The sequence below is a fragment of the Ixodes scapularis genome, unplaced genomic scaffold, assembly GCF_016920785.2.
Source record: "Ixodes scapularis isolate PalLabHiFi unplaced genomic scaffold, ASM1692078v2 PGA_scaffold6__148_contigs__length_123643588, whole genome shotgun sequence".
Lineage (NCBI taxonomy): Eukaryota > Metazoa > Arthropoda > Arachnida > Ixodida > Ixodidae > Ixodes > Ixodes scapularis.
Genome location: NW_024609881.1, coordinates 101,921,383 through 101,934,409, shown reverse-complemented (window position 1 = coordinate 101,934,409; position 13,027 = coordinate 101,921,383). Strand labels below are relative to the sequence as shown.

At 47.0% G+C, this 13,027-nt stretch overlaps 2 protein-coding genes across 2 annotated transcripts; both read right to left on the bottom strand.

Annotated features, from left to right (window-relative positions):
• Window positions 1-4,362: 4,362 nt before the first annotated feature.
• Window positions 4,363-5,989, bottom strand: LOC121838384. Its single transcript, XM_042294591.1, has one exon. The coding sequence runs from the start codon at window positions 5,932-5,934 to the stop codon at window positions 4,516-4,518; it is 1,419 nt and encodes a 472-aa protein (XP_042150525.1). The 5' UTR covers window positions 5,935-5,989; the 3' UTR covers window positions 4,363-4,515.
• Window positions 5,958-8,883, bottom strand: LOC121833005 (peroxynitrite isomerase THAP4-like). The gene is made up of 5 exons (XM_042286033.1): window positions 8,875-8,883; window positions 8,228-8,356; window positions 7,595-7,688; window positions 6,053-7,173; window positions 5,958-5,966 (listed from the first exon to the last, which is right to left on the bottom strand). Exons 1-5 carry the CDS (start codon window positions 8,881-8,883, stop codon window positions 5,958-5,960), a joined length of 1,362 nt encoding a protein of 453 aa, XP_042141967.1.
• Window positions 8,884-13,027: the final 4,144 nt, after the last annotated feature.

Sequence of the window (13,027 nt, the reverse complement as noted above, 5' to 3'; positions counted from 1 at the left end):
AGTATGGTTCCCCAGATTATTCTATAAGGAAAATCCGGTTGTGGGCACTGTGATACACAGTAACATCTAAGAACAAAAAAAAAGACAAAACAATAGTTGGTTTAGAAAAATTCGCAGCGCCGCGATATTGGTGTGCACGTCTAGGTGTTTCTAAAACGTCAAAAACAGACTAAAAAACAATACGTTACCAAGTTTAGAATTTTGTTCCCGATTTTATGCTGATGAGTCCTGGATCATTCGTCATGTTACTCGTTTTTTGTTGACGTTTTTTCTCAAAATCAAGGCACGTGCGACGCACGTATCTGTTTTAAAGGGATACTTCAACGAAATTTGAAATATATCCGCGTTCAAAAATAGGTTGAATATGATCCACAATATCCGTAAATGACAATCGCACATTTGTATCTTGAGCCTGGTGGCTGTATTTTTCGTTATAAACGGCCCACTCCGGCAAGCGCTCGGAGAAGGCCCAGTGGAGACCACGTGACATCCAACGCAATCGTGACGTAGGTCGTCTCAGGACGAGCAAAGCTACGGCGAGGTTGACGTCGAACGGGATGGCCTAGTCGTTCCAGTCAGCGAAGCGGCTGCTTTTGTACGAATTTTGAGTGACGGGTTAATCTTTTATAATCTTGTAGGGGGACAATAGCTACTTCTGGAACACACAAAAGGGATTCTCGGGAAGACGGGAGTTCCTCCTTCTTTTCTCTCGTCGTGGCCGGAAGCGAGACACTCACCGTCAATAGCTGCCAAGGTTGCTAGACGTAGGGAGCCTACATGTGTGCTGCGCTTAGGGTGATGCCAACTGCCGGTTCCCTCTCTCCCATCGCCATTTTGTTTCTCCATATTTTCGCTAAACGTACGCAACCTTGATTTTTATTCCCCGCGAAACACCAGCAACACTGTGAGGCCGCTTCCGTTTCCGTAGCACCTAGCTCCGGCGCCGCGCCGCCGCCGCTGCCGCCGCCGTTGCCGCCGCGAAGGGCGGTGATCCGCGTTTGTCGTCGTGCGCGGTCGAGGTTGAGCCTCTCGCGGTCTTTCACGCTTCGTTGGTTCAGCTGCCTCACAATCTGATGCTGCGAGCTGAGTGTGGACCGCTTTCAACGAAATGCGAGTGCTATTGGATACTCAACCTCTCCATCTCGGGCGTCTAAACTCGATCGTTGTTACGAACAGCCTTCTCTGTGCCGGAGCCCGGACGCGAATGTTGCAAATTTTGTGCGTTCTTGTTTACTTTAGGGAGCCATCATGTGCGCTTGCACTCTAGTTTGCTTTATTTCTCACACGTAGCTCAACGTTTCCGCTTGTGCGTCTGGAGTCGTCGGCTACAGACTCGACCGACCGGCGCCGATCCGTCGCTGTTGGCTGGAGTCGCTCGTGTGAGTTCTTCGTGTGTTTCGTGTGCGCTGCTGTGTGCTAGTACGTGTCTCAGTGTGCATTTTGCGCAGTCGGCTTCAGCCTCGTTTAACCGGCAACCGTAGTCTTCCGACTACGCTGGACGAGTCTTCCTGTGTGCAATCTGCGTGCACTTCGAGCGTGCCCCAACGTGTGTTGACGTGCGTCTTTAATGGTCGGCTTCAGGCTCGTCTGATCAACGACCGATCATCGTCCAACATGCGTGCTTGCACCCTTGTTTACCTTATTTCTACAACACGTAGCCCAACGTCTCCGCTTGTGTGTCTGTGTCTGGAGTCGTCGGCTACAGGCTCGACCGACCGGCGATCCGTCGCTGTTGGCTGGAGTCGCTCGTGTGAGTTCTTCGTGTGTTTCGTGTGCGCTGCTGTGTGCTAGTACGTGTCTCAGTGTGCATTTTCCGCAGTCGGCTTTAGCCTTGTTTGACCGGCAACCGTAGTCTTCCGACTACGCTGGACGAGTCTTCCTGTGTGCAATCTGTGTGCGCTTCGAGCGTGCCCCAACGTGTGTTTTGACGTGCGTCTTTAATGATCGGCTTCAGGCTCGTGTGATCAACTGCCGATCGTCGTCCAACATGCGTGCTTGCACCCTAGTTAACTCTATTTCTACAACACTTAGCCCAACATCTCCAGTTGTGCGTCTGGAGTTGTGGGCTACAGGCTCGACTGACCGACGATCCGTGGCTGTTCGACTAGATTTGCTCCCTGTGAATTCTTCGTGTGTTGAGTATATGTCGCACTCGGCTTCAGTCTTGTTTGACGCTTTCCTGTCAAATGAGGCTTGAAAGCATCAAACTTTTGTAAAATCAACGCCGTCTAGTCCACCCGCAGCAAAATATAGAGGTGGCTTGGACATCACAAACGTAGGCGGCCAGCTAACTAGTGGACGGCAGAACTGTTGCCTCCCACTGCGGGAAGAACCCTGGTGCTAGCCTACTGCACCTCTCCTCATCTCTTCTTGTTCATGAAACCATGTCACCGAAAGTTCTTTTCAATAGAATTATTCTCTCATTTGATGATATTTAATATCATACTTTATGGCCGAGCTCTTTCCTTAAGCACCATGTGGGTAGGTTTTCTTGATGAAGCTTAAGCCATTCTCCGGAAAGTTTGAAACAATGAATTGGTGTCGTCACTGACAGCCGATATTCGATTTACCAAACCTAACTGTTCGCGCAGGTTTGGGGTCCCAGAATCGAAGCACGAGATTTCTTCACTACAAAAAATTCTACAATGCCTTGCTTGCATAACACCATCAAGGTGGTTTTCCTTTTGTGTGAAATCACACTACCGTTGCAACTTCCCAGGACTGCAGCACTCTTTTTCAAAACAGTGTTCTTTTTGACGCAGTGCAGCCACAAGTGGGAGCAAGTTTGGTTGTGCTCTGGTGTCCACTTTAAGTGAGATCGTGAGATCTCCTTGCCATCCACAGTTGCCGGTGCGAGCCACTCAGAACCACGTCCTGCATTGCTCCCGCTGATTTCAAGAATGTCAAAATCTGGGCTACCTTCGCTTCTTTTTTCCACAATGTTCTTTACTTCACGCACTCGGTCCGTCTTGCAATAAGCCTCAAAATGGTCTACAAACTTTGCCCAAAGCTGGACACATGGGGCCCCGGTGAAAGAAGTCGCACTTCGTGCACCATTCTTTTCCTTTGCCTTGTTTGTGAATAGGAACTTGCTCCTCCAACGCTCTACTCTTAACGACATGGACAGTTTTCTTTGGCCCCTCCCATACCTTCATTTGCTTGGCAGCAATTTCGTCCTTTTTTCACATTTCCACAGCTTTTTCTAGCTTTAGATCGGGTTCCCAAAGAAGTCTCTGGTGCAACGTCTTGCTTGCAGTTCCATGTATGATTTGGCCTCGAATCATTGACCTCACCAGCGTCAAAATCTCGCACGACTTGAATTTAAACTGCAAGTCGCGGTTGAATTGCTGGCATGGCTCACCGTCAGCCTACACTTGCGGTCAGCTCTCTGTGGCAATCCAAAGAGGAGGAATGTGCGTGTACAGCGGTTGGTGCACCCTCTCCCCTAGCATTGACTGCATTGCCACAGAAAAGTGACCGCGAGTATAGATGCGTTTTCTACAGATGCATCTATCGAAGCTAGCCTTCGCCCATGGCTCCTTCAGCTCCTGCGCCCATCCTAGGGGTTCGACAGTGGAACTGTCGAGGCTTGAGCAGCAAGGTTGGAGAAATCAACCAATGCATACACCTCAAAAAGCTTTCTACTTAGGCCACTGGGCCTTTACAGTTTCACTGAATACTTATATTCCGGATCGTCATTGCGTCTCCTCATCCACTACTGGCAAGGCGGCAGCAGGCACGTAGCCGGGGGGCCATGGGGCTTGGGCCCCCCTCCAAAATCTTCCATTTCGCTGGGACCTCCTCTCCCCCTCATACCCTCATACACCATTTTGTCATGGGTGGGACCACCTCCCCTCCCCCCCCGAAACAAAATCCTGGCTACGTGCCTGGGCGGCAGTGTATCTAGACACTTGGTATCCTCGAGCGCCTATCCAGCTAACAAAGCAGTGGACTCGGGGGCAAGAAGTGGTTGCTGTGCTTGTACATGCACAGAAAATGGGCTATATTGGGGGGAGGGGGAGGGGGGCGGAAAAAGGGCGAGTTGGAGCCCCGTAATAATCCTGCTATGCCCCCAAAGAACTTCGACGCGGCAAAGGCGTCTGTCATCAATAAAAAAAAACCTTTAGGGGCTGCCATATTTAGGTTACTGATGAGCTGGAAGCAGCTATCTGAGCATTTGTGGGACGGCCTTCCAAAAAGTGGCTCCAGCAGGTGTAGAAACATTATCACAATGGTGCCAGAGGTATATTTATTAATGAAAAAAAAGTTCCAATTATTTTAGCATACCTTTTATGATTTGCCTTAGAGTGAATACACATTCAGTCAATGTAACAATTCCAAAAGCAAAAAGAATGTGTCCTTATTTATTTTGTCTCTACATATTTGGAGGCAAGCGGGACTTTGAAACACACGACAGAAAAAAACTATACGCAAAGATAGATTTGAAAAGCATTGAATAGATGAGCTGCATGCCTCTACAATCGCTACGCTAGCACACTGCTCAGCACACAAACCCTATGATAGGTTTACACCAGCACATGTCTTGCTTGAATGGCCACTTGCACGTTTTTCTAGACGGGCCTGTTTGAGATGAATCTTCAGCCGGAAATGCAGATACTTCTCCAGAAGCAGTTTCTCCACACTGTCTCTGTGCTGTGAGCATACTCCAGTGTTCACCGAGCTGTTTCTTGTAAGCACAGACGCGATACTTTTAAATGGAGAACACAGACTCAAAATGTCGGTTGTGAATGTAAGGCCCTTGAATTGTTCTTCACATTCGATCAAAAACTCCATGGCTTTATCACTGGGGTAGATTAAGTTCTCACTGTGCTTTACAAATTCCTTCATTTTGATCAGGGTGCTGTGTTTACTGTTCGAGTTTGATGTCAGGGCTTCTTTGCAGGTGTTGCAGTTCACAGACTTAAGCACTGCACGCAGGAGGAATCCACCTACATACGCTAGAATGTCTTTCTCCTCTTTGGATAGCATTGACAGCACCCAATCCATGATCTCCTCTGGAGCTTCAGGCTCTTCTGAAGGAACCCTCGCACCCTCTGAAAACAAGTCGGCAAGCTGTTCCCCATCATCAACAGCATAGCCAGATGTCCTGGGAGTCTGGACAAACTGGCTAACGCAGATCATGCGGAGAGCACACTTGAACTCACAGGCTCCAGGCACTGGTTTTCGAAGACGGACAACCGAGAATAGGTTTTCGAGACAGTCCTGCGTCATTCGTCCAGTCAGTAGATAGCCATACCCATGCTCATTCAGGAGTTCATGTTGAAGTTGGTAGACAACTGTGGTTGATGTTATAAGTCCTGCTTGTGAAGGCTTCCAGTGTGATGTCGAGCCCATGGTCATCTCTCGGAAGGTGCAGGCTGTGATGTTTAGCTTTTCGATGGCGGCTTGGTGTTTTGTGGCATCGAAATTACTCAACGCCACAACTGGATGCCTCGCCGACATCAAAGTGAACCATTCAGAGACAAGCTCACAAAACCAAGCAGTGGTTTCTGCCTGAGCTGGCAACTGGCCCTGGCTCACTCTGTAGCGGATGGCCACTGGAGCTTCGCGAAAAAACTGGACGGCGATGTTCACCTTCATTTTTGTAAAGTGACCGTCACTGAGGTGAATGTCTGACATGTGAGGAGCCACCTTTAGTTCATTTTCTTTATCTAGCTTCAGTGTTGCGTCGATATACTCGAGCTTGATGATGTTTGTGGGGAGTCCGTTTTCTTCAACAATCCGCTTGCTCAGGAAGAAGATGTCCGAGCGAATCAGTTGGGCTCGAATGTTCTTGAGCAGATGGGCGACATCGGCCATGAAATACAGACGGCGCCCCTCAAGGCATGGGTGTGATATGCTGCACACTGTGTCAGAGTCCCTGGTACTTGAAAGGCCAAGTTCGCGCCACATTGCTCTGTTTGGTGCACCCATGTCGCTGGTGACCACGAGTACTTTTAGTCCCGCTTCGAAGGACAACTTCACAATCTGGAGGACAGTCTTTCAGGAGGGTGCCTTCAAGCGACCGCCCCGTGAAGTGGTACGCTACTACCTGTTTCCACCGGGTCGTCAGGCCCCCCAACATGAAAACCAAAGCACGGTTAGCTTCGACTTCCTCCATCTTCGGAAGAGTCACAGACCCGAGAAAGCAATCCTGCGACTGATCATGTTCTATGCCCCCTGAAATTTCCATCTCGTCTAGAAAGAGAACGCAGTCCCGTTCTGCATCTTCCATGGTCTCTACTTTTTTTTTCAGGACATCGAGGACTTCTTTTAGAATTCCTGGTAAGAAGCAAAAGCCTTGTAGTCTTCGCATTAATGTCCGGGTGCTGGGCAGAGGGTAGCGGAGTGTCCGAAGGAGCTCATACCCCGTGGTGCCGCATGCAAACTTGACTTGAAGAGCTTGCTTGATTGTTGCCATTGACCATGTCATACCCCGGCTGTTTTGTTTTGCAAGGACCTTCTTTTGATCGTCGGCCAGGAACTTCGGTTCCTTAAGTGCCTGAAGCTGTTGTTGTACACATTTTAGTTGACTCTTGAGGGTTCGGATCTGCTTCCTTGCATTCACATGATGTTCTTGAAGAGAACTGTACTTTTTTAGGACGTCGCGTAGAGCTTTCTTTAACTCCAGACAACAAACGTTCTCTGTTCCTTCTGTCACACTTTTGGGTGGTGGCTCATTTTCAGGTAGTGACATAATGTTTGTAGGATCTTCCGTGACGATATCCATGGAATCGTTGTCAGAGATGAAGTCATCTTGCTGAGGTGTCAATGAAGCGGCAGTCGATAAAACAGATTGAAGTGTGGGGCCGCTCCATCCAGTTGTAGCATCACTGCAGATTTCGTCATGGATAGTTGATTCAGCTAAGGCATGAATGGGAGGATCCCCAGCTGCGGTCCCAGGTGATGCGTTGACACAAGCTGTGTTGTTGGTCGTGCTTGTGGAGCTTGTACTTAATTCATGGCTCGAGGTGCTTGCGGCCGAGCTGCATTGTTTCTCTTCTGTTGGCTCAGGCGTACTGGATGATGCTGCCACTGCCTCTTCAGATGAGGCATGAATAGGAGGATCGCAGGCTGTAGCTCCAAGTGATGCACTGATGCAAGCTGCCTCTTCAGATTGGTGCGGCACTACTTTTTCGGGGCTTTGCTCTGCTGGCTTGTACTTCGGAGACGCTGGAAGAAATTAAAGAACACAATAATTAAGTTTAGCCATCATGAAAAACAAATTACCGTGCAATTTTTGCTTAATGTGCCACACTGAAGGAACGATCAGATTTTTTTCTTTTTGTGCAGTCACCATAATGGGCATTTGGGGGTGGACATGGAGAGTCTGGACAGCCTGGTAGGCTCTGAACTTGCTAATTGGCACATTTGAATAGAATAAAGTTACAGAAATATTTCAAACTAATCTGCGTGCTTGTCTTCTTTTTTTCCTAGCAAATGTTAGACGTTACTGCATGCATCGGGGAGCATGGCACATCACACTAATTGAATTAATTTATTTAATGAGAATATTTAACATTATAATAAAAAAAAATGTATCTTTCCTCCCCGCGTCCTAGTGCATCTCCTAGTTCCACCAGGCTTTGCTCACCTTGAGAGGAAAACAATGTTGGTATGGCAGTCAATTTGAGGCGCCGCCACCCATCTGCACGTTTCTCCTCAAAACAGGATAGTTCGAAGTGTACCTGAAAAAAATTTACCGGATTTTCAGACACAACACATTGTGAAACAGTTTCTGCTGTTTCATGTATATGACACACTGAGTGAAACATGATCCCAGCTTCAAATAGTACCTGTATTTATAAATACATGAAGGCTCCTTACATGAGATAGGTTAAGGTTTTTCCAGATGTAAGGCGGCAGGCTAACTCTGCTGTGCTCTATCGCTGCTAAACCTGCGGGCTTCGACGCAGCTGTGTCAGCCGGCACGCACTCGTACACCATCCTATTTTTTATGATTTGAAGCAGAAAGTCACGCAGATATGCTCAGGGGCGGATTGTGTCCCTGTTCAGAAGCAGCGAAGAGCGACGATGCAGTTTTGAAAGCAGAGTGCTCATGATGCGCGAGCGCTCGGAACCTCGCGCGCAAGCACACCTGTCCGCGAGCAAAGCTGTCCCAGAGTAGTCACGGACGTGACTGCCCTGGACGTTTCGTTCGACCACCCGACAGCGTAAGTGTACGAGACCGAACATCGGTACTGCTGTATGATAATTTTGTACTTACGCCGCAGACACGCGATGTACTCGTTGGCTCCCAGAGAGGCCTCTTGATCCGCGAAACCCATGCCGCCTTTCTTTCCGGATTGGCTGGAAATCTGTACAACTTCGCACCATTCTTGTAACTTTGCCGACACTATGGAACGCAGCAAACCGGCATTGCATATGAAAACTTCTCATTGGCGAGGACCCGGGACGACGCACCGCACTCGCCGCACCGTTCACCGTACACACAACTAGCCCTAACGGGGATTATCGCAGTGAAACAAAATGGCTGCAAACATAGCGAGGTAACCATGGTAACGAGATTGGCAACATTGGTTTGTCGGCAACTGGTATTACAAAGAATGGCATCACGCTAAGCGCAGCACACATGTAGGCTCCCTAGCTAGACGGGCATTACAAACGAGGCGTTAGTGACATCCACCAGGTGCTCTTTGATAATCGCTTAATTCGTTTTAAAATTACTTTTCGTGACTTTTTAACAAGAAATTGGTGTGTTCGATATGATACTGCTCCTTTGAACACCATGTGATAGACCATAAAATGAGCGCCGAAATTTCGTTATTGTATCCCTTTAAGGTTTTGGAAGAGTTCGCCGTGCTGCGCATTTCCTCTGTGTCTTCTTTGAAAGGATCGCGTCCTTCCTATTACATTTATCATTCTATTTACGGTAAATTTTTCTGCGCAGTTAGGAGCAGTCACTACGCGTCGAAATAGAGCACACTCAAATATTTTCTCTGCGTCAGCTTCTCGGGCATCATTAGGACATTTTATATTATTTACAATGCCATTGTGTTTCCAATGGCGGTATATTTGTGGAAAACAACTATGCCTGCTTGTTTTCCTATTTTGATCGGCGGCCACCGCAGTAGCATTGTTTGCTCTCTCTTGCGTCAGATAATATATAAGGTGGCTGAAGTGACCAGGCTCGTTTTAATATGGACCGTACAAATTGACGCCTGCACGAAGCAATCTAAATATTTCGTGAAAGGTGTATTTCACAGCTCGGTATATTATTGTAAAATTACAAATCGTAGCTCCATTTCTGTAAAAGATAGAGCCAAAAACCTTGCCAGAGTCAACGGTATGCGGCGACGCAGAGGAGTGGGTGGAGCGGCGGGGCGCGTATGGCGCACGTATCGATAGATGGCGCTACCTTCTTATCGAGACTGCTCGCGACGACCGCGATTTTAAAATGAAGATAATCTTTTTGTAATGCACCTTTTTTTACAGAAAAAAAAAAAACAGTGCGGACAGTAAAAACAAATTTTTAAGTTAAAAGAAAAACAACGCGGTTGCATAACGACGGCGTTTTTGCTGCCGGCGGATTTGGTGTGCGTGTCGTCTGCTTTCTTTTGCTGGTCGGATACAACTTCGGACGCGGCTCCCGACGCCATCTATCAATACGTGTGCCAAACACGCCCCGCCGCTCGAGTGAGTCGTCTGCGTCGCCACCCGTCATTGACCCTGGCAAGTTTTTTGGCCCTATTTTTTTACAAAAATGGAGGTAAGCTTTGTAATTTCACAAGAAAAGCAGACTTGTAAATTACACCTTTGACGGAAAGTTTAGATTGCTTCGTGAACTAAACATCCCACAGAAAAAAAAAGTTGATGCCGTGTTGATGTCTGTTCAAGAGCCTATTTAGAAAAAATAATAACGTTTGGTAAAAATAGTTTTTGTTTTGTTTTTTAGAAAGTAACTTTTTATTTGTTCATTTTAAAGCCATAGTTTCATTTAGAAACTTACTGGGCATCATCAATAACCCATATTTTAACCTTCTTTAGGCAAGTATAAGGCATTCCGAGCCTTTTACCTTGAAAAATTCTTAAATTCTGACGCGTACTCTGGTTTCAGATTCTTATCCAAGCGCCTCTTGTCGGCAGCTGTCCTGCCCTCTGACGGCCGAAGCACAAAACCAAAGCCAGACCAATTCGCTATACCATAGAGTAATATAGTGGAACGTAAAGAGTGGCCACTCGAACCCTATCGCGGCCCAGGAAGTAGGTTTCACGGCAGCCGCCAGCTGGCGCCAAGGTGCCGAATTATTTATACATTTGTTATATTTTCACCGTTCATAAATTGTTCTATCTTAATTTAAAAGATTTTAAAATTATTAGTAGCTTCGAAGGTTAGAGAAAATATTCCAATAATTGCAACTTCCGCTTGGGCAAAACGCCGCCATAACGGCAGCCTGGGTGTTGGGCTCGGTGGCTCGGGCGGTCTGCCACTCTTCCTGTCGTCACGTGGATTTCTCGGTGTTCGCTTCGTGCAAAAGGTGAGCCATTTCAAAACACGATTACGCAACCACTTGAGGAGTGTTTCACGGGTCTGTTGGGCGTCAGCGTCTTTCGGACTTGCCGCTTTTCTCTGTAACATAGTGTGAAATGCAGCAGGGCAGAAGCGTCTGACGCTGCAAACACGTACGCGTTGTCTTCAGCGACGCTGATTCCAGCCTTCACTTCTCAATTGCGCGTGCATTACATGCTCATTTAAAGTGTCGAGCTATCTCTCTCGTAGTTGTTTCTTTCCTGGCACTTACGGTGAAATGGAGCACACAGTTTCTGCGGGGGCCGAGAGTCGGTGCCGCCAAAGAGAGGTCCTGAGACACTTCGCTCAATGTGGTGTGGTTTCACCTACTCGCACGGGTTTTTCGCTCTTTGCGTAAGGTTTTCTTCTTCTTAATGTTGAAAGTACATGCCGCAGCATCATGCTTTTAATTTGATCTGGTCGAGAAGAGCCAGCTCAAAGAATTTAAATCACGGGTGAGCAAGGCATCCGATCATCTGCGCAATTCGGTGCACCCTGCGCACTGGTGTATGCTGGAGTACCATAGGGAACCATAGTATCATAAGGCGTCGAAGCATTGGTTTCACGTCGTCCGAGTTGGTCGATACTAACATGAAATTCATCTCTTTATTTAAGGGCGCTGTTCGTGCACCGTGGTTACCTCGTGATTTATACAGTACGAACTTGACCTTGTGTTTTGTATAGTAGTACAGTTTATTGTGTCATGACCAGCTCCCTTTTCGCAGGCATATCGAAATCTCACGGCGCCAATTCTGTAACTTTTCTTCTGCAGCGCATGCCGTCGAAATGCCCAGCTAAGGTAGCTACTGCTGCGTAGCGTGGTACGGTAACAACGGAAGAACGTGCAAGAAACCGGGAACAAAGTTTTTCCGGGTTCCGCGGGACAGCAAGTAGCCATGGTTTCCATCTGTCTTTGTTTTAGAAACTTACTGGATGACTGTTCAGCTGTCAAAGCGAAAAAACAGAAAGTTTGTTTCTTTGAAACTAGTTTCAAAGCTGTAGTAAGGGAAAAACTTGGGCGAATTCTTTTGCAATGTGATGATTAAAAACAGTGCAGGCGAGACGAAGGACCAGAGCTCTGGAGTACTCGCAGAACCTTTGCTCAAACTATACTAAGGTGGTTAAGTAACACAGTCACTTACCAGCCGTAAAATTGTTATCTATTTCATTTTCTTAAAACTGTACTTCGTAATCTCACACATAGCCTGTACTTATGAGAAACTAATGTATAGGACACTACTGTGTGTTTGCCTTCACATCAGCACAGACGTAACACTTCACTGAATATATCATGAACAAAAATAGTTGTCATTGAAAATTTCTGTTCTTTCTGTGACATCCTGTAACTTTGAAGGAACAGATAAAATTATATATCTGTGATGAAGGAACAGAGGCATTCCTGTTAAACAGCGATGGCCTATGTATTAACCGCCTCTTGCAATTTAAGGTCTTAGTCATCTTCAGGCATTTATATACCTGTACTACATGTCACAGGTCTAAAGCGTGGGTCGAGTACGCCAAGAGACATGACCTCATGGACAAACCGGCGGCGCGCCTATATGCAAGCTACTACGTGTGCAGCGCCCACTTCACTGTACACGACTTCATGGACCCTGGACGAACGAGGCTCACAAAAACAGCAGTGCCCAGTGTTCGTCCACTAGAACACTGGCAGTCTGTGATATGTCGTGGTAATGCTTTATTCACTTCCCGATGTATGCAAAATATACAAGTAGAAAAACTTGACTTAATTGTAGCTCTACTTTTGCTGCTTGGTAAGCTCTGACATTACTCTTATTTTTATCTATCACACTAAACATTTTCACGCCCTTATTGGTGTAAATGGCATGGGTCACAACTCACCCCCTTATTGGTGTACAAAAACGCCCTAGAAAAATGGTGTTATTTCTCACACCCTCAAAAACCGGTGTAATCCCTTACACCCTACACAGAAAGGAGTGATTCTGCTCTACACCTATTTATTAGGGTGTGATGGCAGCAGTACACCCTACCAAAAACGTGTACTGCAGCTAGAAGAGCATGGTGGGTAAACCCCGAGACTAGTGACAAAAAAATTGGGAAAACACAATACTGCCTCAAAATGTCTTGAGACGTGTTGTGTTGTCCCGATTTTTTGTCCTAGTCTTGGGTTTTTTTCACCATGATCCTTCACCAGCTCGCCTGCGCAGTAACTCTCACTTCATTCAGCTACAAGAAGTTATACTAAATGTTAGGGCTGGGCAATTGATCGATTAACCTTCCGATTAATCGATTAAGGCTTTAATCGCGATCAATATTTTTAACCGGTTAATCGGTTTTTTAATCGGTAGCCAAAAGAAGTCCGTTCCCAGCCAGGTGCAATGAGCAAGGTTCAATTCTCGCGCTCGCGAAGCGCCACGTGTTCGAGGATATATATTACAGTGTGTGGATCTATTACACATCCTGCCCAGGCAAGACAAACAAGCACAAAAACAAGCTGGGAAGCTAACAGCGCCA